Source organism: Prinia subflava, chromosome 22, assembly GCF_021018805.1.
Source record: "Prinia subflava isolate CZ2003 ecotype Zambia chromosome 22, Cam_Psub_1.2, whole genome shotgun sequence".
NCBI lineage: Eukaryota > Metazoa > Chordata > Aves > Passeriformes > Cisticolidae > Prinia > Prinia subflava.
Window position 1 is genome coordinate 5,947,918 of NC_086268.1, and position 27,967 is coordinate 5,975,884.

The window sequence follows — 27,967 nt, forward strand, 5'->3', positions numbered from 1 at the left end:
GTGCAGTTGTGTGCCCTGGCTCACTCCTGACTTGTTCCCTGGCGCTGCCTCTTTGCTCCCTGCCCGCCTTGATGGGATTCCCCTGGATTCCCCCCGGAGCTCTCCAGCCCAGGCTCTTCAAACAGCAGGAGCTGCATTTTTGTTGCAGGTTGCACCGAGTTTGGGAATGGCTTTTTTCTCCCCTCCCGGCTCCGAGTGTTTGGTTTGTTTGATTTTGCTGAACCACAGGCATATTTGCTCTAACGATACAAGGAATTCTTTGCTGGGTTTTCCCCACCAGATTCCTGCCCTGAATATCAAATACTCAGGGCCGTACATCCACGCTTGCCACCTACATGCATGCTCAGATTCCTCCCATCAATGGGAGCAGGGAAGGCTTCCTTTCATTTATTTTATTTACAGGATCACAAAGCAATTTCAGAGGTGTTCTCTGCAGGGAAAAAAAATACCTTCAAAACATGAGAAACAACCAGTAAAACAGCGCTGTCTTGGGTTTTTAGGGAGGTTCCATGCAAACAGCAGGGAGCAGAGGGAATCCTGCACCTCCCCACTGCCGTGGGCACACACCAGACTCGCCTTTCTCCACCCCCCCCAGATGCTCCCAGGGTTTGGGAGCTTGTGCTCCCAGGTTTTCCACTTTCACCTGGCACAGGTGGAGGCTGGAACTGGCTAACACCTTTCTCACAGGCTTGTGGGAGCACACTCAGCGAGAAAAGGTTCCCAAACCAGCTCCTGGCACGGCAAAGGGTGGAGGAAGGGAAAAAAACCCCTCCTGCTGCTGGTCTCAGACCTAAACATGCCCGAGCTGATGGCAAGGCAGGGTCACCGACTGCCCCGCGCTGCAATGAAGACAATGCTTGGGTCCTCCAACCCCGCTGCTGCTTTCCAGTCCATTTGCAGCTGGAAATTGCTCTGGTTTTCCCTGCCTCTCCCCGTGCCCTGTCACTCCAGGTCCCCTGCCCGCTCCCCTCCCCTGGCTGTATTCTTCTCCCCTGGTTACCGTGGCTAATGTCAGAATCATTCCATCTGACAAAGTCTCTGCTCAGCCGCCTCTCCCCTGTCTCCTTGCATCTCTGTCAAGGCCCTTTCCACATGTCTGAGCATTTTAATGACATATGGTGCCGGGACAGGGGGAGGGAGCGGGGCAGGGAGACAGAAACCCAACACCCTCCGCAGGCGGGCAGGACGCGGGGAGGTCCTGGAAGACAACAGGTGGTGAAGGAGGCACCTGAGGAGGATGACCTTGGAGGAAGCTGGTCCAGCAGAGTGCTCAGTTCTTCTCTCACCTCTCTCACAGAGAAGAAAAAGGCACTTTTTGAGGGTTTCTCTGTCAAGAATGGCTGATCCTGCTTTGCACCTCTGTTCTGGACCCCTACATTGTGGCCACCAGAGCTGGTGGGGCCACCAGCCACACACAAAGGCACAGCCCGACTCTTCCTTGGCCCTGGAGGTGTTTTATTCTCCCACGGATTCGACTCACACCCTCAGGCTGGGTTAAAGTCGGGCAGGCCACACACACCCTGCGGTTTGGCAGAATTTTACTGGTGTAAGAACCCACCAAAGGCTGCACCACAGCCACTCACAGTGCCCCAGATGTGGGGCTCTGAACCTCATCCCCGAATCCAGAACGATCCCAACATCACCTCCAGCCCAGCCACCTTTCCCCCCAGTCCTGCAGACTTAAGGCTACTTTTCTCAAAGCAGCCTTAGCAGATCCCAAAGCTCCCAGACAGCTAAGAAGCTCCCAAAGTCCTTATAAGACAGGATATTCAGCAGAATCCTAGCGGATTTCTCCTTGAGTAATTACGTTTTGTCTTCTTATAATCCTCCTGGTGTTTAATTCTTCTTCACCTGTCGTAAACTGGTGAGAGATGTGGCAGATGATGACAGTGGCTTGTGCTCCAGGCAAGAAAACAGAGTGATCTTGTCTTAAAGGGACAAGAGACACTCAGCCAGCCAGAAACTAAAAAGAAAATGGACCCAGATCCAAATTACTCCAGCATCCCCCCAGCCTGGCAGCTCCAGGATGGAGGTGACAGCAACACCCACGTTTGAAGCTCCTCGTCTCTTCAGGAGCTCTAATCCCATTGCAAGCCAGCTGAACTTGAGCTCAAGATTTGGTAAATCCCATCTCTGGCAGATTAAGGAGAAAGCCAGCAGGAGCAGAAATCCTTCACAGCACCAAGAACTTGCTGCAGAGCCCTCGAAACTTGGAACAACCTGGGCTGCTGGAAGGTGCCCCTACCCATGGCAGGAACAAGATGAACTTTGAGGTCCTTCCCAATCCAAACCAGTCTGGGATTTTAGGATTCTCTAAGACCTGGCTGCACAGGGAACAAAGCATAGACGGGATGAATCTGGCACATATGAGTGGATTATGCTTTTTCAGCTTTATTCAGTGGCACTGCAGCATCTGGTGTTTATTCTCTATCCCTCACATATTCCTGGGGCTTGGGGAAGCTTCACAAGGCTCTCCAAGTACAGCAGCTAAGAGCACACTCCCAGTCTGGCTCTCACATTAAACACTGGAACAGAGGGAAGCAGAGACAAACAGGTGCACAGTCAGTGTCCCAAAGTGTGGCACTGGGGACCGAGAGGTGACTGGTGAGGGGAACAAGTAGACTTCTCTTCTGAACATTGTATTTTATAAACTGCAACAAAGCCTTGAATGAAAATGAGCAACCACCAAAAAAAAAAAAAAGCACCTCAGTTCCCAAATGAAAAACGAGCCCCCAAAGCTACAAGCAAGAGGCTGGTGCTGCCTGGGTTCTTTGCTCTCTGCATTGTATTAAAAACAAGGATGTCAATAAAGAGTGCCAGACAAAACAGTCATTTGTCAGCTGACATGGGGGAAGGATGAGGATCCACTTCAGGAATTTATCAAGGAAATCTGTTGAGCTGTGCAGCTTTTTTTTTTTTTTTACGAAAGATGCTGAAGAGAAAGCAGCTTCCCAGCTGAACCTGTAAGCTGCTCAATGAATTATAAAGCAGAAATCTCCCCTTAACACCCAGCATTACCTGGCAGCCTATTTACCATTTCTGCCAAGGCTGGAAAGCTGGCGGATCATGGCCAGAGCCTTCTGTCCTCCCCATTTCCAGTCAGCCTGGAAATGGCTGGGGCCTCTGAGCTGTGCAGAGATTCTTCTAATACAAATATCTGCCTACCCTCCTCGGGGGGTGGGGGAGAGGGGAATATTTCCAGAGTGTGCTCAGTGCTGAACAAAGTTTGTTTGAACTGGGCTTAACTGCAACAAGAGCAGCATTAAGCCAACCCCAAGCACTTGTGAAAACACTCTGCTTTAAATAGTGCCTCTTCAAGCTTTAACGTCATGTAAAGCTCAAGAAGATTTTATGGGCCACCGAGAGCATCTAAAGCCTTGGCATCCCATTTGCAATCCGGGCAGCTCTGCAGCAGCAGCACAGGGGAGAGGAGGTTTGAAGGGTGGCTGTGATGCCCCAGCAGCAGCACAAGGGGCCCTGCCCAGCCCCAATCCAGCAAACCAAGCTGGAAACCAGCCCTGTGCCCCTCTGACCCTGCAGTCCTGCAGGTCTCCAGCCACAAGGTAACATCCAGACTGAGTGCTGGGCGACTCCTCAAGGAAATGATTCCTCAGCACCCCCTGGATGCTGTTCATTCCTGTCACCAGGGTCAAAAGCTGCACTGTTGGGCCAGGCAGGCACTTTGCATGCTCAAAATTCATTAAAGTCAAATACTCCTAAGACTTTTTACACATGAAAAAGCAGATGAAGGTGAGGCAGAGCGGTGCTGTGCAGTACAGGCAGAGTTTTATTTAATGAAGGTATATTTACTCAGAAGAGCTGAAGGGCTGCTTCTTCACAGTAGGTCAGGGGCTGCTATGCAAATACTAATAAATATTTTGCACTTTTCAAGAATGCTTTACCCAAGTGCTCTGCAAGCGTGAACTGCACTAAACCTCCCAGGATCTGGAAGGAACGAGGGAGAGAGCAGGAGCAAACACTTTGTCCATGACAGAGAGACAGAAGCGTCTTGGGTTGAAAGCAGAGACATTTGACAGCACCAGCAGCTTTCCCAGCCTCCCTACGGAAGCTCTTTCCCATCCCTGACCTCACACTTGTGTGGTTGGCAGCTTTCTAGAAACAGCAGCTCCGCATGGGCTCAGAAAACAGAGTCAGCTGTGGTTCCTCACTCCCAGCAGATTTCAGGAGGGATCCTGCCTGGTGCCTCAGCTGCTCCCGAGCCAGCTCAGCTTGCAGGTTCTGGCGAGGCACAGAACAGCAAAGCTCCTTATGAAACACTTCACACAGGACAAAAGCCATCACAGGGATGAGTTCATCAAGCCTGCAGAGATTTGTGCTTTATTAACTCGAGTTCCAGGAGATCTCCTTGGGCTGGAGGACAAAGTGTGCAAAGGGGCTTGCTGGTCAATTCAACAGCTCTGAAAATCAGAGGCAGCTGATGAAAATTCCATGGAGAGGAGCAGCTTCTGCCCTGCAAGACATTGTGGGGAAGAAGAAATAACCAAGGATGGCTCCAGGCAGAGAGGTATTACAGAGAGACTCAGGAGAAGGTGACACTGAGGTCTCAGGTTCCCAAAAGCCTCCTCCTGAGGAGCTGTAAGATACCATGAAAATTTATGGAAGCCTAAAGGAGCAGTTTTCCTTCCCTGTGCCTGCAGGTTGCACCCAGCACCCTCTAACAGTGGAGGGCTGGGAGCTGTCCTGAGGGACGGGAGGAGATCCACAGCGCTGGGGGCTGGGGCTGTGCAGAGCTGGGATCACACCACAGGACAGCAGTGTTTTACCTCTGAGACAGCAAATCCAAGCTGCTCCCTTCAGCTGTAGCCCCATCTCTGGAGGGGTTTGAGATACAGACACCAAGCCCTGCTGCTGATGGTGGAAGGGGCAGCCCACAGATAAAACCTGGAGAGCTGCAAGGGGGAATTCCCACAGCAGCAGAGCCCGAATGCCCGGAGCCAGCATCGCTGTACTTCCAAGATACCAACTTATTTTGGAATCGATAAGAGGATTATTGATCCAGGAAGGAAATACAGACTGGCGAGAAAGGCTGGTCAATAGTAACCCCTGTGGGTAATAAGTTTTAATGGAGACCAGGAAAAATTCCAATCTGAATTTTGTGCTGGGGTGAAACTCTGCATACGCTGATTATCTCAGCCCTGGAGCGAGGCAGAGACTCCTCATTGATACCTGCTGATATTCTCAGTGACCAGCTCAAGTGCCAAGGTCTGGGAATGCACATCACTGCTGAGAGAATGAAAAGAGAAACCCCATTAGCTGCTCCCAGCGATCTGTCTGGCAGAGGACAAGCTGCTAATGCCGACTGCCTTGAAAATCAGAGCAAGAAATTCAACCTGCACAGTCAAGGCCAGAGTCAGGCATGTAACTCAGTGATGGCAGCGGTTCAAGCACTTAAACTGTCTTTTGAAACCACAGTAAAATTCTGCTGTCCCATCCCTCTTGGAAATGGACTCCACTGAATGTCAAGGCCCTGAAAGGCAAGAACACAACAGCAACAAAAAACCACCCCCAGCCAGCTCTGCTCCACTGAGGCTGGGAGGACTGCAGCAATTTTCCTTCGCTTGTCAGCAAAATCTCATCGGCCCCATAAAAATACAAAAAGGGGTTTAAGCTGCCAGGAGGGCATCCTCAGTACTGGGGCAGGGGCTGGGGAGAGACTCCACACCACAACTCTGACGGGGAGAAGATAAAGCCTTAACTCCAATATTTCGGAAGCAGCAAAATCCCACCTTCAGGGAAGTATTTCTGGGGTGCTGCAGATCCACACAAACTGCAGGAGCACCATCCTGCAGCTCCAGGGGAAGAAGAACCAGTTCTGCACTTCAGAGACAACAACAGCTCTGACCTCTATTCACAGGTTTGTAAGAAGCCATTGCCTAAACTCCCTCTTTATTCCCCAGTCAATACCTGCAAAACAGCTTTAGAAGAACAAACAGCTCCTTCTGTCGCTTTGAAAAGACTCAGGCAGGCCAATACTGCCTTGGGATACCTGAGGTAACCCCAAGGCATGAGGAGCTGCAGAGGGAGGCGGGGAGGGAGGTTTTGGAGCAGGGTTTTCCTCAGAGCGATGCTGGCGTAGAGGCTAAAGGCTGCCGGCACCCAGGGAAGGAACTGGCAGAGTCTGACAGCGCTGCAGGAGGATAATTGGGCAGACAGTGCTGTGCAGACGAACTAAAGTGTTTACTGGCTTTAATATTTAATTGTGTCAAATGAAGAGAGAGGAGCTGGGGAACGGGAGCTGCAGGGAGAGGCACGTGCGTGCCGGGGGCTCCGCGCCTCCCGTGCCAAGACGGGCACCCAAAGGAGCCAAAGCACAACCCCTGGCTGGGATGTGCCCAGGGTGCTCCCCTGGCACAGGAGGGAGTGCTCCAGTCTGGGGAACACAGGGTGGAGGCAGCGCTGCAGGCACAGCAGGGAAAGGGAGAGGCATCACAGGCAGCAGCCGTGAAAACAAAGATGGGGAATCCACCTCCATGGGACCTGGCCATGGGCTCCATCCATCCTCGTGGGTAAGGAAACTATTGGCACCCACATCCCCACACAGAGTCACTCAGAGGTGTGAGGCACCCGAGAAGGGCTTGCCTGAAACAAGCAGGGAAAGCACTGCTCCTCTGCAGGATGGCTTTTCTCACTAGGTGTTGGAAGGGGAGCAGGGAGGTGAAGTCACCATCTCTGGAAGCGTTCTGCCTGTGCCACTTAGGGATGTGGTGCAGGGGTGATTGTGGTGGTGCTGGGGATTAGGGAATCAGGAGATCTCTTCCAACCTTGATGAGTGTGGGATACACACAGAGATGCCTTGCACTGCCACTGCTCCATTCAAAGGCTTGGAGGGAAGGGTACAGATCCCCTGCACCCTGAAAATCCCAGCAGTTCACCCCCTGGTCCTGTTGCCTCTGGTTATGGTTGTTCACCTGTCTGCAGGAAAGGGCTTTGCACCACTGTTTCCCCTGGGATGGAGGCTGGGAGAGCACAATCACTGTCAGACACACTCAGCCCTTCCCATTCCTTTCCCAAAGGACACCAAGCCAGCTGCAAACAGGCTGAAAGCCCTACATCCCAGCAAGGGAAAAGCCTGGACTGCTGTGTTACCAAAGCCACTGTTTGTGTTCTCTCTGTGCCTTTGGCCAAAGCCAGCGTGGAAATTCAAAGGAAGGCTGGCTCCATAAATATTGCAGTGTGAACAACACAGGGCCTTTGCTGGATTATCACCGCTAAAAGGAGCTGCAAAGCATCCAACTCCAGGAATGAAAGATGCTAATGGAGCGTTCCCAGCGGACAGCAGGGCTGTAGATTACAGGGAGCTGCTTTCACATCCTGCAAAATGTGCAGATTTAAATAACGCTCCCCTTTCACACGGAATAAATCTCAGCTCTGGCCACAAACAAATGCGGCTCAGGCCCTCCCCGACCCATTCCAGGGGCAGATGGCTTGTGGGAGATAGAGGTGATGGATGGAGCACCTGGAATTTGTGTGCACTGGTCCCAAACACCCTCTGAGACGAAGGCAGTGCCATGCCTGCATGTGCATCTCTCTACCCACAGCACGCTTCAAACGCACAAAAAAAGGGTTAAGACAGATTTTTCTCTCCAACCTTTTAATTAAGCCATTAGTCTCTTCCCCCTTAACCCAGGAATGAGAGGCCTGTCTTCACAGGAGCAAATGATTTCCCCAGAGTAATGAAGATGCATTATCATAAAGAAAAAAAATCATTAGTTGCTATGTCCAGAACAATGAGATTGCTCAATTACTGCACTAAAACACATCACAGCCTTCCCAGCACTCCATGTGCAAACCTGGAGGAGATGCATCCAGATGGATGTGCCCACAAGAACAGCACTTGTTCAGCAGAAGACCTGGACCTCTACAAAGGTCCTGCCCTAATGATTTCCCTTTGCTCCCTTCACATTTTAGACACCACAGCAGCAGAACCCAGCAGGATTTGCTCTGAGTGCTTCACAGCAAAGGAGTTGGGGTGTTGGCAAGGGGAGTTTCCCTTCACACTGAGAAGGGCCCAATTTCCCTGGTAAGGATTCCCCGGGGAACAGTGAACACTTTGAGGGAACTGATGGTGAAACACAGTCAGCAGTAGGGATTTGGGAACCCAGCACAGCACCAGTCACAGCCTTATGGAGCCCCTCGGGATGAGGAGGGATCAACACCAGACGCTGACAGTGGGTTTGGTTCCCTCACTTGGAAGGGACCCACCAGGATCACCCAGCCCAGACACCCCAACAATCCCACCCTGTGCCTGAGAGTGCTGTCCAAAGGCTCCAGGAGCTCTGGCAGCCTCGGGGCTGTGCCCATTCCCTGTTCAGTGCCTGACACCCTCTGGGGGAAGAGCCCGTCCCCCACATCCAGCCTAACCCCTCCAAAGCTCTTGGCCAGCTGCAAAATGCTGCTCACCCCCAACTTATCTAAGGAGGATGATCCAACCCCCAATTTCCCCTCTCCACCGCCCCCAGGATGATTAAGAGCAGGATTTAGTCACCTAACCAGGGTCCTATTATTTCTTCAAATGGATAATTTCAGTCCTTCTCTCACCTACTGAGATACCCATTAAGAAATGACTCATTAACTCTTCCCCCTGCATCTTTGGCACAATAATTCCAACACAGATGTGGGTCAAGCAAAGCTGTTCATGAACTCCCATCAAGCCCATTTGGCCTGAAAGGGGAGGAGTGGGTGTCAAAAGTGAAAGTGGTTTATTTAGACATTTTCTCCTCTACATGAAACATTTGGACTTTTTCCCCCCCAAGACATCTCTGAAGTTAATTAACTTATAAAAAAGGCTTTTAAAGTCTGAACAGAAAACCATATAGTATCTAATGAAATGTTTTATTTGACCTGAAACAAATATTTTTGGTCATGTTTTTGGTTAACCCAATACAGAATTTTCTCTTCAGTTTTTCAGTTCAGACAGAGAAGGGCAAAAAGAAAAAAAATCTGCTTCAGAGCTGCAAACAGCCCATTCTGTAACAGTTGTCACAGAGACTGCAGCTTATGTTAATATTAAAGTACTGCTTTAGCAATTTATGAACATTATCTGGAAAGCGAAGGCACAAATTAGCAGAGATGAAGGAAGTTACCCGACTTAATGCATTTTTGGCACTAATATCTTCCTATTGTTTAACTCATCTGAAAGAGCTACAGGTCTGCAGTGACAAACCAGGGAGAGCTTGATGGTTAACACAGCCTGGAGATGGTTCCCAGGAGGGTTTCCACCCATTGGAGGACAAGGCACACTGGAGTGGTTTGGGTTGGAAGGGATCTTAAAGTTCATCCCATTCCACCCCACTGCCATGGGCAGGGACACCTTCCATATCCCAGCTTGCTCCAAGCCCTGCCCAACCTGGCCTGGGGCATTTCCAGGGATCCAGGGGCAGCCACAGCTGCTCTGGAAATTCCATTCCAGGGCTTCACCACCCTCACAACTGAAGGGAACCACTTCTTCCTAATATCTAAACTTACCCTCCCTCAGCTTAAGGCCATTTTCCTCTGTCCTATCACTTAATTCCCTCATCCACAGTCTCTCCCCATCTTTGTTGTCGGTTCCTTCAGGCTCTGGAGGGCCACAATTCACTCACCCCAAAGCTTCTCCTCTCCAGGTGAGCACCCCCATCTCTCCCAGCCTGGCTGCAGAGCAGAGGGGCTCCAGCCCTTGGACATCTCTGTGGCCTCCTCTGCACTGGCGCCAGCAGCTCCAGTTCCTTCCTGTGCTGGGACCCCCGAGCTGGAGGCAGCTCTGCAGGGGGGTCTCACCTGAGCGGGGCAGAGGGGCAGAATCCCCCCTCCCCTGCTGCCCACGCTGGGGGATCAGCCCAGCACAGGGGGGTTCTGGGCCAGGGCCTGTCCAGCTCTCACCCACCAGCACCACAAGTGCTTCTCCAGAGCTGCTCTCCATCCCCTCATCCCAGCCTGGATTGATCCTGGGGGTTGCAGCACCTGCCCTTGGTCTTATTAAACCTCCTACAGATCATTCCAGAAGGAGGTTTTCAGTACCCACATCCTGGTGACACCACAGAGAATTCAGTTCCTGGACTTGATTACCCTTCCAAGCCAAACCATTCTTGACACAAAGAACGTGACATTTCAGTATTTTGGGGAAGGCTGGGGACCTCAGGAGAGCGTGGTGTGGCTGCCAGGGGGTCATTTCCAGCCAGGATTGGTGCTGAGCTCCGGGGCAGCAGCAGTTTCCAGGAGCTCTCCCCACGGCAGCAGGAGGGAGGATCCCGCCCCGCCGGTGCTGCATACGGTGCTTGCCTCAGTTAAATGCAAACCGGCAATCTCTGCCTTCACATGTGACAATTGCCATGCGATTTCTGTCTCATTAAGCTCTGAAATGTAAAACAAATGGGATTTATGTGGCTGCTGCTCGGCATTTGCTTGCACGGAGTCGAGGCTTGCTTTTAGTGGCTTTTCAGGCTTATCACTGTCTTATCTCGTTTGGCTCCTGAGCCAACGCGGTACCTGGTGCTTCCCCACCTCAGGCTGAAGCAGCGTGTACAGAACAGACAGACCTGGGGCAGATCCAGCAAACAAATCCTCCTGGTTCCCCCCAGGCTGTGACACCAGCCCTCACAGATGTCACACGAACCTTCCGTGCCTCAGTTCCCCCCACATGCCACTCTCAGATCCACTCGGCTCATTCAAATTCCAGCCCACCAATCCAGCATGTTTATTTACAGCACTGTGCATGGAATAACAAGCTCTGAAACTCAGTTCTTTGTAAGGCTGGCAGGAAAAAAGCTACAGGCAGCATTTGGGAGGTATTTTGGAGAACGTGGACCATCAGTGAAGTGCTTTCCCACACACAAACCAGGAAGAAACTACAGGCTGCTTACATTTGATTCCATCAGTCATTCCCAGAGGTACAGGGATCCTGCAAACTCAGTATTTGGGATGATTTCACTGGTGCCACTGGTACCAGGCTGCCCTGGCCGATGCTCAGGACATGAAGCTTTATGACCTCAGGTGTCCAGGGCTATGACTCTGATCCTTTTCTTCCAGCTACAAAGATCAACCACCCATCAACGCTCCACAGACTGGCAGCACCAACAAGGATGGTCACTGAGTGTCCTGGAGATGTCATAGAATCGTGGAGTCATTACCATTGGAAAGATCTTTAAGGTCATCAAGTCCAACAGTCAAGTCAAGGGGATTCACTTAAACCACTTCATCTGGGGTGCCCCATCCCTGGAAGTGTTCAGGGCCAGCTTGGACGGGGCTTGGAGCAACCTGGTCTAGTGGAAGGTGGCCCTGCCTGTGGAAGGGAGTGGAGCTGGATGGGCTTTATGGTCTCTTCCAAATTCAAACATTCTGGGATTTCCTGGGTCCTGGAGAGGACCAGCCTCCTCTTTGGGCAGCCCAGCTTGATGCTGAATTTTGCCGAGAGCAGCTCAGTTTTGGGTACCCAAGTGGCCACTGTGAAAGGTGTGGCATTTACTCAAGGTATCAAGCCAGTGCCCAAACCACCATGAATTAGGCACCCAGAGGCAGAACGTCACCAACCTCTGGCTGCTGTTGGCTCCCCCAGCCTCGCCCAGGGGTGCTCAAGGGGCCAGAAACAGCACAAGGATGCAGCTCCAGCCCCACACACCCAAGGCCACCTTCCCACCCCACAGAATATTGTCACCTCAGGCACCAAACACCCTGCGAGCAGCAGGGCGAGCGCGCGGGGAATTTTAATGCTGGAGGCACAAAGCGGCACAGGAGGAGACGGACTCTGGAGCGCCTGGAAAACCAGGGAGGAACACCAGTGAGGAGGAGGTTTCTATGGGAAGCACAAAGCCAGGTGTTGTTCAGCACAGCCCCGTTCCGCACGCTCAGGAGGACAGCCTTGGACAAAAGCAAGAGCTCCCACTGATGCCATTGTTGAGCTCGTCGAGCTGAGATTTCTCTGGAAGAAAAGCGGCCCTGCGACAATTGTTTATCACCACAAAAACATCTTCCTTCTCAGCTTTTGTTGGTGCAACACAGACCACGTGTGGCTCCAGCCAGGGAGAGAAAAGCTACCAACAGGATCAAGGAAGGCTGAGATTAATCTGGTTTAACACAGATAAAAAAAAACCATCTTGAGCAATCAGTTTTAAAATTAATATTAAAGTTGTAAGTCACCTTTGACTATATTAAAATACAAACTGGAGCACACAATAAGCCCCAAATAAGCCCCACTGGCAGTCAGAACAGCTCCCTTATCAACCTCTAACATCCCCTGTAAAATAATAACTGGAAGCCAGACTGCTCTGAGAGAAACTCCCTCTCCTGGGGCAGTGCAATGTGACCCAATTCCTGCTGCCATTTCAGGAGCCTTGGCTTGGCCAGTGTTCCCTGTGCCAGCAACAAACTCAGCTGCAGCAGGAGTCATCTGGGAGGGAGAGCTGGCATGGCAAGGCTGAGCACCGAGCTGTGCTCTGGATGTGTCTGCTGGGGCACCGAGTCCCAGCACAAAGGGACCCGGTGCTGTAACTCAGAGGCCTTGGTGTCCTCCTGCCCCCCAGCAATGCTGCAGAGTTTTGGGAACTGGTTTTCTCCCAGCCCTTGGCATCTCCTTCTCAACATTCCCAAACTTTCTTGGTTATTGCTTTGCAAGAGGCCGAGAGGCTCCTGTTGAGGGAGCACAGCGTGGGTGGGACAGGGCAGTGCCAAGGGAAGCGGGGCTGGGCAGCTGGGGAGTGATGGGCAGCACAGCCCAAGGCCCTGCCCAACATCCCAAGGACTCCAGAAATACCAGCCCCATAACAGGGAGAAGGAACACAGGGAGCTGTGGGCAGCACCCCGAGCAGCACCCCAAAGTCAAGGAGAGAACGGGGACACACTCTGGTTCTTCTGCCCGTGGACCTCTGCAGTCACCATCGAGTGGCCCGTGCTGGCTGCACCCAACTCTATCCCAGAAATATTTCACCCACACCCAGGTAACACTGGGGTGACCTAAAGAGGCACCTCTGGGTAGCTAAGGGGCTGAAACTGTTGATCTCCACACAGGCTGAGCAAGGCTGAGCCGAGGGTGCTGGAGCAGAGCCCTGCTTACCCACACAGGGGAGGTGGGTCTTGGGACAAATCTGAGGCTCCTCGTGCTGCCACAGAGCTCTGTCACCAGGAGAGCTGCACGAGCTGCTCCCCAGCACACGGCTGCCTGCTGGAGAGGGCTCCAAATAAATAAATAAAGCCACTGCCTCATTAGCATGCAAATGTATTCAAGCCCCATTTCAATTTGAATTCTATGCATACGATCAGAGTGCAAAATGCAAATTATACAAATGCACCCATAGGAAGAAACAAGCAGGAACTCTGCACAAAGGGATTAGGGCCAGGCTACTTCCCTCAGAAGACTCCAGCGCTGGGGGGGCTCTTGTTGGGGAGGATCCTTTAATGGCCACCAGTCACGCTGCACTGAGCTTTGTTACAAACACTTGGAAAAGCATCCTGACTCCAGAGCAACGGCTGGCTCGAAACTGGCTCAGGGAGAGGAGGGGAGGGCGGGCAAACAGACACCAAGAGGTGCTGTGGTCTCAGCACTCATGGCCAGGGGTCTCCCCAAGGCATCAGCACCCATTCAGATCGGCCTGAGAGAGCAAAGGTGTCCCCAGTGCTCCTCCAGCAGCCCCCAAAAGGCAGCGTCAGCCAGGTCCACCCAGCAAGGCAGGGAAATGGGTCAGGACAGCCAGAAAGGGGCAGCAAGGGGTGTCTCGAGCAGCAGAGACCATCAGGAAGAGGGTCACCACCACTGTCCCCATCCCAGTGACAAGGGAGGTGATGCTCCCCCAGTCTACCCCACCTCTCCTTCCCATGGAGGTTTGGCCAGGAAGGCTCTGCAAGGTGTGGGAGGAAAGACAGAAGGCCAGCTTGGAAGGTCCTCAGCAGACCAAGATCAGCTCAAGAGACCCCCTGAATGAACCTGATCTGAGCTGAGTAAGGCTGAGCTCTGCTCCAGCACAAGCCCCAGGCCCTTTGTGCAGGCTCCAGGCCCAGCAGCCCGGGGTGTGGGAGATCCTGCTCCCAGGGACGCACCGAGCCCGGGCAGAGCAGGTGAGAGGCTGTGCATGTTCATCTCTCCCTCCTACGTGTGCGAAATTCTCAACCCACCATTATCGTATTACATTTTCATTTTAAAGTAAATATCTGTTTTCAATTAGTACTTACCGTGAGGGGCATGCATCACTGAGAACACTTATTTCTCTTCCTTTCATTATTAGATTAGAAGTCGCTCAAGTTTAACCACATTTAGCAGCGGCAGACACCCAACTGCTCTGCAGACACTAATCCTCTTCCCACCTCCACCCCCACAAAGGTCCCAATCCAGCCGCTGCAGCCGCCCTGTCAAGGCTCCAAATCAAGGTGTGACATGAGCCTGGTGCAGCCCTGGCCAACCTTCCCAAGCCCATCCAGCAATTCCCTGCACATCCTCCCTCCAGGCTGATAAATTTCCATTGTTTTTCTTCCATGTCACAAAATCCGACCCTCTGGCTATTGCATCTGCGTACCAACAAGGGTCACATGGACTCTCCCAGGATGGCTGAAGTGAATAAAACTGCCCCAAACCTCACAAATATAATCAGGAGCATGGGAGGGGATCAACCATGTCTGGTGCTCCACCTGCTCATTCGGTCCTGGGTTAGCACTTGGCCACCCAATATCCTTCCCAAGTCCCTCACTCCTGATCCCTCCCCAGGGAGCAAAGCCCTTTCTCCCAGTGGGATCACCAGTATCCTTCCTAAGTATCCCACTCCTCGTCCTTCCCCAGTAAGGAAAGCCCTTTCTCCCAGTGGGATCACCCAGTACCCTTCCCAAGTCCCTCACTCCTGATCTTTCCCCAGGGAGGAACGTTCTTTCTCCCAGTGGGATCACTCAGTACCCTTCCCAACTCTTTCACTCTTGATCCTTCCCCAGTAAGGAAAGCCCTTTCTCCCAGTGGGATCACCAATATCCTTCCCAAGTCCCTCACTCCTGATCCCTCCCCAGGGAGCAAAGCCCTTCCTGCAGTGAGCTCATCCCAAGCACTCCCAGGCACCGCCTGCTCAGCCCTGAGCACTCTAAGCATAATAGTACTATTATACCTTGCTCATTATGCCTCGTTTTTATTACTTGGCCTCATTAAGTTAAGAAGCCTCTGTAATTTAACTGCATCTCTTGGTCTCCGCACGGGGGCTCCAGCTGTGCCTGTCGTCAATCACTTTATTAAAAACACAGGACAAAAATTACAATTATCCCCATTACTGCCCATCAATCTCTTCAATTGCCCCTTAGGTCCTTTCTTTACCTGCTCAATGCACCAGTGCCAGACAGATATCATTGGTGCCCTCAGAGTTTTTCCATACTTTCAATAATTAGGGGCTGATTTTAAGGTGCTTTCAGAGCCGAGCAAGTGAGGCAGATGCTGGCACACGATGGCCTCGTGGTGCAGAGCAGAACAGGCAATAAAAGCACGCAACCAGACCAAGAGAAATAAACTGTGTTAGACAATAAAACCTAATTTTATCAAACCCGGCACAAGATGCTTTACAGACACACAGATCAGATTAACACTGGTTTAGAATTCAATATACTGTGACAAATTGGGATGTTCAGAGAGCCACCACGGTGGCTCACTGGCCAGGCCAAAGACAAGAAGAGACCTGAAATCCATTTCCAAACCCCAGAGAAAAAAACAGCAATCAGCAGACAAATGATTTTTACAACAGTTTCTCCTTCATCCACCACACAGATACTCACCATCCTTTGTGCAAAAAACCCTTCCTAAACTCCACGTTAAAATTTCAGATACCAAAACACGGTATTTTGCCAAGTCTACTTCCAAGGCTCCAGTCCCTAACTCTTGGATGTTTCCTGCTCTACAAGTTTCAAAAGTTCAACTTTTCCTCCTGATTTTGAACAAGATGCTCCCACTGGGACAACAACTCCGATCTGCTCGAGTCAGCAGAAACTTGCAGGGGTTAAGAGAACTACACAGTTTTCTGTCTGTCCTTGGGAGAAAGCCAAACCACAGGGAGAAACCTCCCTGCTGCAGGAAAAAATCACTGTGCTGGATGAAAGGTTTGCTACAACCACCCCTGCAAAGACGTCGCCAAGGGACATCAACCCCTTGGCATCTGCTCGTGGTCCTTTTCCTTGAGATGTTCCACTCTTCCCCCCTCTCCTTCCCTAGGAGAAGCAGCCTTCCTTTAGCACTTCCCTTCCTGATTTTCTTCCATCACAGAAAGAGTGAAACGAGGCAATTTGGGAAGACCACAGGAAGCTGCACAGAGATGTGTAGCAGACAGCACCTTGTTGCAGTCAGGAGGGGAGGAGGGTGAGAAGGGGCAGCCCTTTCAAGGCACAGCGTCCTTAGGAGCAGCTCAGCATGGAATTGTGGCAATCTGAACGCCCTGGACCGCTGTGGCTGCTGCTTTTCCAGCCAGCCCACTGGATGAGAGAGAGCTTTGAGGATTTCAAAGGGCGCCGTGCTCCCCAGTTTATCACAAGTGTCTATCTTAAACCAACATTATCATTTTAAGCATGACCGGAGCAAGAGGAATCTTCAGCAGGCACTCCTGCCGCAGGAGAGAGACAGAAAAGACCCCTCAGACTCACAACCCCATGCAGACCCCGACACAGGCAGCCCAAGAGCTGTGCTGCTGCCATCAGCGCAGATCTGTCAGGAGGGACATTTACACTGCTCCAGGCTTGACAGGAAAGACATTTCTGCTCTGCCATGAAATTCCTCCTGCTGCCCTTTCCAGAGTGTTACCGCCCTGCCACCCCAGTGGAGAGGAACGGATGTTTTCCTAGGGGTGGCAGGTGATAGAGAGAGCCACCCCCTCCCAAAATGCTCCCTACGGCCACTGCCAGGGGGAAAGAGCAGCCGTGGGGTGACACCCACCCCAACACCCAAACCATGAACACAAAGGCTGCACGCACCACAAATGCCCAGAAAAACTTCCCCCTCACCAAAGCAAGAGCAGATGACCATGGCCAGGATGTGGGGCTGGAATGACCCCAGCCAGGATGTGGGGCTGGAATGACCCTGGCCAGGATGTGGGGCTGGACTGGGACAACTTTAGGCACGCAGAGACTGAGCTGGGCTGCTGAGGTTGTCCAAGCTGCACACAGAACAGGGTTTAGGCACATAAAGGCTGAGGGACAGCAGCACTGAAGATGTTTGCCCTGGTGGGGAAGCTCCTGAGCAGGCCAATCCAGCGGTGTTTTCTCCCAGGTACAGAGGGAAGACCCTGTCTTGTTCCCTGGCAATTCTCATTACTAGGAGGGCAAATAAAGGAAATCACAGGAAATCTACCATCAGTAAGCCAAGCTTCAGCTTAGACAGAAGGAGTTAATTTACAGCCACTCCAGGCTTTGATATCTTAAACCTTTTCAGTGTCTGGACAAGATGAGGAATAAGTACAGACAGTGTCAGACTCTGTGATCGGAAGGACAAAACGCTGCAAACAGCTGTGCCTAATTTTAGCATCTGTTGGTTCTGTTTCTCCAGCACTTGTGGAGGGTGGGGGGTGGCCCCATCACTCCCGGCTTATTAAAGACACAGCCAGAAGGAAAAGAGGCGAGTGTTGAATCACACTCCGGGGATTAGCTCAGGGGAGAGAGCAGGGAACAGCACACAGCGCTGGCCGGGAACGGCAGCCATTCCCTTCCCTGCTGCAGGTTATCCCGCACGGATCCACGGGGAGGGTGGAGCTGTTCTTGGAGGTGAGGAGCCCCTTGTGTACATTTATCACTGTGGGGGGCACAAAGGTGGGTCAGACAGCCCCATGTCCCCCTCCCACACCCGTCCTGCCTGTGGAGCAGCCCACGGCACTCACACACAGTGTGCTCACGGGCAGGGTCACCTCGGGCTCCTCCTGGACTCGTGTCCAACCACGCACTGAGGTGGCAACTTCAGAGGGGCCCCAGCTCTCCTCCCGCCCCAGCACTCAAGGAATACACTCTGCATTCCGAGGGAATGGCCTTGGCTGCTGTGCCCCAGAGCCCGGGCACGGTGCTCTCAGCACCCCCGGGGAGCCCAGCGGGTCACCTCGGACCTTTCCCCGGAGCCGGAGCCCAGCGGGACCTCGGACCTTTCCCCGGAGCCGGAGCCCAGCGGGACCTCGGACCTTTCCCCGGAGCTGACACCGGCAGGTGCGAGCGGAGCAGCTCCATGCGAGCGCGGCTGCTGCCACCGCCAGGCTGAACGGCAACAGCGAGGGTAAAACCTGCCGCAGCTCCGCCAGGTGACCTGCTTGGGAGCCAAAACACTCGGGCATTGCTTCCCCTGTTCCGGAGACACCCCCCGTGTTCTGCGGCTGTTCCCCCGCGCTGGAATCGCGCAGCCCAAGCAGGCGAGAGCCGCGGGCGGGTCCCCGGGAATCCTGCGGCTGCCGGGATGCTCTGGGATGCTCCGGGATGCTCGGGTCACCTGGAGCACCACGGCCGCTCATTAAACACACACCCGGCGGGGAACCAGTGCTCGCAGGGCCGGAGGCAGCCGCAGACATCAGAGGGGGGTTGATAGGCTCATCTGAGCGGTAAGGATTTTGTCTCCAGTTATTTTTGTGCAGCTGGGAACAAGTGGCTGCAGTCAGCACCTCGCCAGCTGGGGAGAGAGCGGCGGCTTTGCACCGTCGGGAGTGGAAACATGGCCGGCTCAGCCCCCACCACACTCCCTGCTTTCTTCTCCTCGCTGGCAGAACTTGTCATGGGCTGACCGAGGTGGCACCAAGTGACATCTCAGGGTGACAGGTGAAGATGCAAAGCGAGGAGTGGTAAAGAGCAGGGTTTTCCTGCAGACAGCTGGAGGGGAAGATTCAAGCTTGGGCTGCCTCAGCAACACCTCCATGTGCTGGCTGGGTTTAAATCCCTTTGGAGAAGCCAGAGGCCTTTTCCTGGTGGGCAGAGAGAAGCTCTCACCCAGCACCTGAGGGCAGAGCAGCTGGAGGTGACCCTGTCCCTGCTGCACTTGCAGCCCCCACAGCATTGCCGGCACAGACCAGTGTCACCCTTTCCTCGTGGGCTGCCTCTCTGGGGCTTTGTCTGGAGGTGAATCAGGGCTTACAGCTCCTCACAAAGCAGTGACAGCTGAGCCTCATCCTTGGCCTCACCAGCTGCAGCCCAGCAACTCCCAGTTTGTACTGGGAAAGGCAGGGGCAGATCCAGCCAAGCACTGGTCACCCGAGCAGATCTGCTCCTCCTGAGCCAGCAGCCTCACCAGATCCAGCCAACATTGGCCAAACCACGTTTTCATCTTTGTTTTGCAGCCACTACCAAAGAAAGCGCAGGCCTGGTAGTCCAAAAGGAAGGTCCACACATCTCTTTGCACTCCATGCCATAGAATCAGAATGGTTTGGGTTGGAAGGGACCTTGAAATGCATCTCATTCCACCCCACTGCCATGGGCAGGGATGAGATTCACTATCCCAGGTTGCTCAGGTTCCCATCCAACCTGGCCTTGGACACTCCCAGGGACAGGGCACAGCTCCTCTGTGCCAGGACCTCACAGGGAAGGGTTTCTTCCCATCATCAGCTACCCCTGCTCTGAGGAGCTTCTGCACACCTCCACATCCCTTTCTGATCCAGGGGCTTTGGATCCATCCAAAGCAGCTCCTTCCATTCCACTTTTTCCAGAGACTCTCAAAATCCCTGCTGTTGTTCCTGCCGTGCTGGCCATTATGCAAGTTCGGCTGTCTTAACTCGCTGCTGAGCATACAAGTGGGGCTGACATTTATTTAATCCTCATAGTAATGTTGACTGTGTACTTACTGAAACACCTCATGCTTATGGAAGACATTTGTTTCCAAGCAGCTTATGCTAAATTGCAGTGATATAAAGGAAACACTTATCCAATATTGACATTCACTGACTGGCAGCAGACTGCTTGAATACTCATTTATGCTGGGGGTGGGAGGGGGACGGGACAGCAGGCACCTGAGAGGGATTCAGGCCCTTCCTTTCTGCTCTTTTAATGAGTTGGATGATTTTAGGTTAATGATAACCTGCCCAAAATGCAAGGTGGGCCTCCAAACCCTGTGGCTTCTTCCGCTCACTCCCTGCTTACATTGGGCCCACAGCACAAAGATTGATCCCTCATCCATGAGGAGTCTGAGGAAGCTCATCCCTTCACCATCGGTGCATATTTCACCTGTAACTGCAGTGTGTGCTCTGCTGGGCAGAGCTCCTCAGAAAAACCACAGTATCGAACACTCTCCATTTCTATTTCCCCTCCCACAACGCTGGGGTTGCTCACCCAGAGGGCTCCTGGAAATGTTCAGCTTTAGGTGCTGCTGCAGCCTCCCAGACCCGGCCCAGCCGGGCTTCACCTCCGCCTTCACCTCGTGTCATATTGAGCATGACAACCCCAGAGCCCAGAAGATAAATCCAGCAGCCCTTAGGAGGTGAATTGGCCACCACATGACCACACACATGTGAAACCCGCACGGCAATTCCACCCAATGCAAAGTAATTGAAAACAAAAGACAGCATCTATTATCCGAGTTGAAAGTCTGACCGTGCCTGCATCAATGGTTAATGAGCAGCAGTTATGGCAAAGCCCTCAAAAACCAATTACATCCTGCTCCACCCCAAATGCAGCAGACCAAAAGCTGCTGTAGCTTTTGTTGCGAGTGGGGGCGTTGAATGAACACATTAAGACAAGATCTTATCCCCAAGTTAGCATCTGAATTTAACAATGCGAGTGTTCCACCTCCCACTTCCCCAGCATGTGACACTACCCGAGGCAGGACGCCCAGAGCCCATCGCTCACAGGCACTAAAAGCACATTTAGATTTTAAGCTGTTTAATGCAAGTCGGTAAAAGGAAGAGCCATGTAACAGCCAAGTGACCTCCAGCTCCTTCTGCTCCGCTTTGGAGGCTGCTGCTGCCACCAGGGAAAGGCAAACACTTGAGTGTGGGTCTTGCCAGCGAGGCAATGAATAAACAGGCTTGGCTACACTCAAAGGGCATATTGAACCAGGACATCTGTTAGGCCACCGTTTCCAAGACCAAATCCCAGCATTTTCTCGGTCCTACCACAAGGCACAATTCAGAAATAGATACTTTCCTCTTCCCCCTTCCAGCAGTCTGGAGTACAGACGTGCCATGAGGTGCAGTGAGGTGGAGCAATGGAAACCCACGAGTTCTGAGCAGCATCAGGATCCTGCTGATCAACCTTTGCCTGGAAAGACGAGCACAGGTTTTAAACTCATTTCTTCCTGGCCAGGAAATTCTGCACATCTCCTGGCATGTTTGAAATGAGTACTGGGTTCCCACATCCCTGCAAGAGCCAGGCCATGTGCCAGCCCTGAAAAGGCAGGGCAGACCGCCTCAAAAACTCCCAGCTCCACCAAACGCCTTAAATCTCAGCAAATAAGAGACTGATTTACAACCAATTTGTTTCACTACCTATTGATTTATAAAATAAGCTTGTACATGGTCACTGTGGCTCTGCCGCTCTCTCTGGCCAGAGGTAGCTCTCAATGAAGCCAATGGAAAGACTTGTATTGCTGCTGAACAGAAGATAAATTAGGGCCTTCAACAATTGTTGGTATAAATTTGCTGGGCTTTAAAGTAAATAAATAAATAAATAGAAGCTGTTTAATCCTACTGGAAGGATTCTGGAAGTGATGTAAAGCCAATTCTCCAGCAGATTTCCATAAAGCCCCCTGCACGCAGCGTGCTGCGGAGCTGAGAGCGCTGCACAAACTCGCAAAGCCGATCATTAAATCAGAGGTTTGGAGCAGCCACACTCTCCATCACAGGCTGCTCACAGGAAGAAAACAGTTTATTCAAAGCCCTTGATCCTCAGCCAACTCACAACCTAAGGGGCACATTGGCCTCTCCCCCCTTTATTTACAGCTACAAAAGAAAGAAGAGCACGGAGTTTTTTTATCCTAATGTTTGCAGTCCGACCGCAGAGCGGCTGGAGCTGGTGACACGCGGTGCTGGGAACCTGTCAGGGATTTCTAGGCACGTTCAGACTCCAGTTGGTGTCCCCTAAACCAACAGGAAAGCACAGAAATAATCGACATCAGCCCGAGATGTGCTGTGCATAAACTGCCTGGGCACCTCTGCTTAACCTTGGAAGGGGGAGGCTGGTGGGGATGCAGCGTTAGCTCCGAGGAGGAACATCTGCCCGGCTCCCCTCCCTCTGGCACAGGGCACCTGAACAAAACCCCAGCTCCTCCCTCCTGTGCTTTTCCGAGAGCTGAAACCTTGCAAGAAAACCTGATTTGAGCAAAGTCATCGGTGGTCCTCACGTGGCTCTCACTGCAGGAGGTGCAGATGGGAGACGAGAAACCAAAATTGTGTTAAAACAGGCGTTGGAGGAGGCAATTCTGCACCACTCCTTTGGGACAGCACAGACTGGACAATACCAGTTTTAACTTGAGGCCTATTTCAGTTTTCTTCCCATGCAGACCAGTTGTGAATGCACTGCCCCTGCCAAGCCTGCACCTTTCCACCAGCAGCACCTCACAAAGCGCTTCCCAAACCATCTCTGCCTTCTATTCAACCATTTTCAGTTCACAGAACATCCTGAGGTGCAACCTCCTGGGCTTCAGCAGCTCTTCCTCACCATCACTTTTAAAGCTCACTGGATGCTTCCACTCCTCGTACTTCCCAAACAGCTCCCAGTGCTGACACTCACCTGCTGGGCACAGGGAACAGCCCAACACCCTTCCCTTGCAAAGCTGCCCTGCTCCCCACATGGCAGGAGGAATTAATATGGAAGAGGGACCCCTACCACAAATTTCCAGGCTTTTCATTTACAGACCTGTGGTTGTCAGACACAGAACCCCCCCAGTGTCCCAGCTCTTGCACACACACTCCCAGCACCCCAAACCTCACATTTTTCCTCATCACCCACTAACCACCCCCAAGATGCGAAAATCCTCGTCTCTTGGTCCTAACCAGTGTTGGTGGGTGGAACTGGCCTGGTTTCTCTCGTCAGCATAATTTCACCCTTCTCCACCTGGGGGCTGCTGCTGAGCCAGTGGGAAGTTGAGCCACTGCTGCTGATAACGGGCCCCTCTGACAGAAGATTGTAAAGCATTTGCTTCCAGGGAGGAACCAAGTGAACTGTGAAGGAGAAAAACATACCCTGCAACACCCAGAGAACTCCGTATTCATCACCCTGAGGGAAAGCAAACATGCCTTTGGAAAGAGAGCCCCAGACAGGCAGAAATCTTCCCATCCAAGGTAAATTTAAGATGCTGCCAAATCCATCTAGTGCAGGCCAGTGAGAGGAGGTGGCTGTAGGTGCATCTTCAGTGGTGCCCCTCCCCACAGCCCCACCTCCCACACTGAGACGCCTTCCCCAGTGGTTTCCACCTCCCCCAGTTTGGCTGGCACTGGAGCAGGGGAGGGATGGTTGAGTTATTCCCCAGGCAGAAGCAAAGGCAGGCAGATTCATGGCAGCAGCAATTCCTTCCTACCAAGGCTACCACACATCCCCATCCCATCTCCACAGGAGGCCAATTTATTGGGACTTTCTCTCCATTCCACCAAAGCCGTGGCCCTGACAGCTTTGGTGAGGTGGTACAAGGTGATACCAGGGAAAAACCAGCCCTGGAGCACTGACTATCAACTCTCAGAAAGAGCCAGCACAGGCTGCCTCAGACCACTTGCAAGGGGGAAAGACAGAGGATGCTCCAGGGAAGGCAATTGTCCTGCCCAGGTCCCCTGGAGCAGTGAGCTGTGGGACAGATCCTCCTCCCCAAGGCTGAGCCGTGCCTGGGGGGCCCAGGTGCAGCACAGCCCCAGACAGGAGCAAAAAGCAGCTTCCTCCTCCTGCAGGCTCCACTGGAAGCCCAAGTTCCAGCCTGCACGGGCTGCAGGAACAGCAGGATGCCAGATTATCACTGGGATGCCCATGAAATACAAACCCAAGGGCACAGGTGTACAAATCCCGTGACGGAAAATGTTCTTTTGGAGAGTTTTGGGATAAGGAGATTTTTTTTTTTAAAGTAGTGTCCAGACCAGAGATCTCAAGTGGGGTTTTCAGCAGAGGTGATCCTTCCATCCCTGCTGCCCTTGGCTTTGGGGAATTTAATTATGGCAAATCCCTTCAAGCCACTTCGGCAAGAAAACACAGCCCTGCCTGCCCCCCTAGGCCACCAAAAAGAGCTCCTGAAACTACCAAAGGGCAGAGCCAAGTGATTTGAGTCCCTTGAAGTGAGTTTTGGATCACCAGCTCCTCCTGAGCGAGGCAGGGCTGTCCCATGTGTGGGATCCCACCCCGCACCTTGGGACACCTCTGTCACAGACAGTGACTGCCACCACACCTGGACCACATCTGGACACACCACAGCAGCTGCTCCACAGGAGGCAAACACAACACGTGCTGCAAAATCAGCTTCAGCACCTCCATGCAGGCCTTTCCTCCCCCCCAGCACCCTGTGGCCGAAGGAATCCTCTGCCTTAAATCCTGTTTGGAACCCTTTGCACGGGAACAGCCACGGCGCTGCCGCCAGCGCCTTTGTCGCGTACAGAGAGCGGCAACTCCACAGAAATGCTCTTGGCTCATCCTGAGGGAGAAAACAGCCGGGAAAATGCTCTGCGAGGCACTCTCCGTGCCTCCTAACCCGGCGTGAATAAGCAGGTACCAGATGCACGATCCTGCTGGAACAGGCAGGAGACAAATCAGCTGAGCTCAGGCAGCAGAGCCGAGGAGCCGCCGTGGCTTCCCAACGCGAGCGCTGTTGAAAAGTGCATTAACCCACATTAAAATCATGGCTGCAAGAGGAAGGAGCGGGGGGAGAACCCAACAAACCCCGGCTGGATCCCGCTCACAAACTTCTCCAGCCCCGCTAGCAAACTGCCATTTGACCTGCGGGGACTGACAGGATCCGTGGGAGCAGCGAGGGATGCGGGAAGGCCGGGAGCAGCTTCCAAACTGCTGCTGTGCCCGGCCCCGCCGCTGCCCTGCTGTACCGGGGAGAGTTCAGATTTGTTCAGCCAGAAACCCACACGGAGGACACAGTGGGTTTCTTTTGTGCAGCAGCAAAGGCAAATGCAAACACAGCTTTCTCCCCGAAGGAATATTAGTACAAGCAGAGAGTGAGGGGAAGAGAAAAAGGGGAAGGGAGGACAGTGTAGGAGCCCAACACCACATCCGAGCCCAGGAAAAGAAGAGGGAAGGATAACCGAGAGCACAGACACCACAAACACGGCGTCCCTGCTCGGGGAATAGGGTGAAACCCAGCGTATGGTGGGGGATGTTCAGCACTAATGTCTGGCTGAGCAAAAAAGCAGCTGCCCGTGGTGAAGCACTACTCTCTCCGAAAGTTTTATCCTTCATTTAATCAACAGATGGACTAGCTGCGTGGGTTTGGGGTTTTTTTATCCCTTTTTTCTTTTTTTCTTTTTTTTTCCCAAGCATCCCCAAGCCGTACCCTCACAAAAGCTGGCGTGGGGACCACGGCGGCGTGACACAGATGGGATTTGACACCGGCGTCGGGAGGGGATGAGCAGCACAGAGGCGAAGCCGGGGTTTGGCTGCAGCTCAGCGTCCTCCACAGGTGACAGATAGTCCAGGGAGCAGGCACACAGCAGCGTGTCAGACACAGCTTCCCAAAACGCACTCCCTTCCCAAATCCCTATTTTATTTTTTTTATTTTATTTTTTTTTTTTGCGTGGGAATCAAGCAGGTTGTAAAGTTGCGGGGTGGGTGCCTGCGGATTCCCACGCTCCTGCCCTCGCTCCCGCGCCGCGGGGAGCTGGGATGGGGCGGTGACACCCCCGCGGGGTGCCCACCTCCCCCGGGCCGGCTGCATCGGAGGGAGCTCTCCTTCCTCGCAGCCCCCCGGCGCAAATCGCTGCCTTCCCCGGCGCCACAGCCGCAGGCTCCCGTGCCCGGGCTGGAGCCGCTGCCGCCAGCCCGAGCGGCTCCTCCGCTGCCACCGACACGGAGCATCCATCGCCTCCTGCACCGGGGGAAGCACCGGGCGGCGGTGGGGGCCATGGGGAGAGTGGGGGGGCTGTTGCTCAGCCAAGCCATGTTTACACACAAACACCATCCAATTAACCAAGCCGGAACGGAAAACACTCATTTGCATACTAAAGATCTTTTTTTTTTCCTTATTTTTAAGGGAAAGAAAGGTAAGCTGCCTCGGCGGGAATGCAGGGAAAACTCTGCAATCCTCCCTCTCTCCCCCGCACCCTTCTCCCTCGCAAAACCCGCACGCAGCCCCCGCACCCCACCGCGAGCCGGGGACCCCCCCCCGCCCCCGGGCTCCTCCCGTCCGCCCCGCTCGGAAAGTGCGGGGTCCTACCGTGGCTGAGCAGGAGGCACCCGAGCAGGAGGAGGAGGAGGTCTGCCTGGAAAGCGCTCATTCCTCAGGGTGGGCTCGGCGCCGGGCTCGGGGCTCCGCTGCCGCTGCCGGCGGGGGCTTCAGGCCGCCGCCCGCCGGCTCCGCTCGCGCGGCTCCATCGCCGCCCCCCCAGCTCCTCCCCCGGCAGCGCTGCCTTCACTGGCGGAGCCTCGGCGGCGCAGCCCGGCTTTTGGAGCGGGGGGGGAAGGGGAGGGAGGCAAAGTGCCGGGGAAAGGGGGAGTAACTTGCGCGCAGCCGGCTGGGCGCGGGGAGGAACGTTCGCGCATCGCCCCCTCCCCAAAGCTCCGCGCTCCAAGGCGGGGCGGGGGGCGCAGGGTGCGATGGGGGCACCGGGCGGGTGTTGGGGCCGCTCCTGCCTCAGGTGTGCGGGGGGAAGGGATGCTCGCCCCCCTCCCGGCGCTGCCGCCGCCCCAACGGGGCACCTAAAGCAGGAGCGCCAACACCCGCGCGGCTCTCCCGCCCCGGCTCGGAATTTAGGGTCTGGGGGTTCTCTGCACATCAGTCCCGGCACCCCTGGACCCCTCCTCACCTTCCCGGGGAGCCCTGAAAGGAGAAGGGGCAGCCAGAGCCTCACCCTGAAAAACAGGGGAATAATCCCCAAATCTGGGGGAATAATGCGTGTCCCCCTCAGAGAGAAATGATATCTAATAACCTCCCACAAGTCCAGAGGGAGCTGGAGATTGGGGGGGGGGCATCTGGAAGACCCCCAGAGCTGCACCCTCATTTCTTCCAGGAGGGGAGCAGCAGCTCTTCACACCTCCATAAAAACATTCACTAGAGCTGGGAGTAAAAAATAAAAATACCCCTCCAATAAAGTTTTGTCTGTAAGGGGGGACCCTGTGCAAACACTTCCTGCTGTCATTTTGCAGGACTGGGGCAAGAGACAAAAAGGCCTTTTCTCTCCTTTAATCACCATTTTTATCCTCTTTTTTTTGATTTTTTTTTAACCTGCTTTAATTTCATTTTCACCCAGTGGGAGTTTGAGGGCAGAGCAGAGGTGCCCGAAAATCAAACCGGAGCAATAAAATCATTGCTTACCACTACACTTTGTGTGGCTACTGATGCCAGGGCCTCCCTCATCACCAGTCTGAGGGGCATGTAGGGCTGGCTGAGGCAATTATTAAACCAAAATGAGAAAGTAATCACAGCTGTGGACTCTAATTACTGCAAGGTGAGTTTGAAAAAAAGGCTGCACAGCTCTCCCTGCTGTTCTGGGGATCCCTGCTTACGTTTGTGGGACCATGGCTAAACCGTGGTTAAACCATGGCTACCAGCCTTGGTCTGGCTAAAAAAAAATATAACTTTCCAAAACCCACTTGTGCTAACAAGCTAAACTGGTGCCAGGTGGTTAAACCTGGCTTAGGAGCAGCGCTGAGCTGAGCTTTATTGATTGAAACGCAAGCACTGCACGCAGGCTCTGCTCTCAGCGCAGGGAGAGTCACCCTGCAAATAAAGAGCTCTTATTATTATTTTTAGCCTGCATCCCTAAGGAAATCAAGCCTTTTTGGGTTTGTCCACGTGTGTTGGTTTGCCCATCCCTGCCTGCTGGTGTTCCTGGGAGAAAAGAGGTGCAGAAGTGGGGCTGGCTGTCTGGAACTGTCCTGTTGCTGCATTTTTCCTCTCTCAGGGGTAGTGGCACCCCTGGAATGCATTTCCCAC

General features: G+C 53.3%; 1 protein-coding gene across 3 annotated transcripts in view; it reads right to left on the reverse strand.

Moving 5' to 3' along the window:
- Positions 1–26,924, reverse strand: part of KIRREL3 (kirre like nephrin family adhesion molecule 3) — a 362,476-nt gene extending 335,552 nt beyond the window's left edge. For all 3 annotated transcript variants that reach the window (XM_063417734.1, XM_063417733.1, XM_063417731.1), the window contains exon 1: positions 26,249–26,924. In XM_063417734.1, the coding sequence (XP_063273804.1) occupies positions 26,249–26,309 (61 nt within the window). In that variant the 5' untranslated portion in view covers positions 26,310–26,924. The remainder of the gene's footprint in view (positions 1–26,248) is intronic.
- Positions 26,925–27,967: the final 1,043 nt, after the last annotated feature.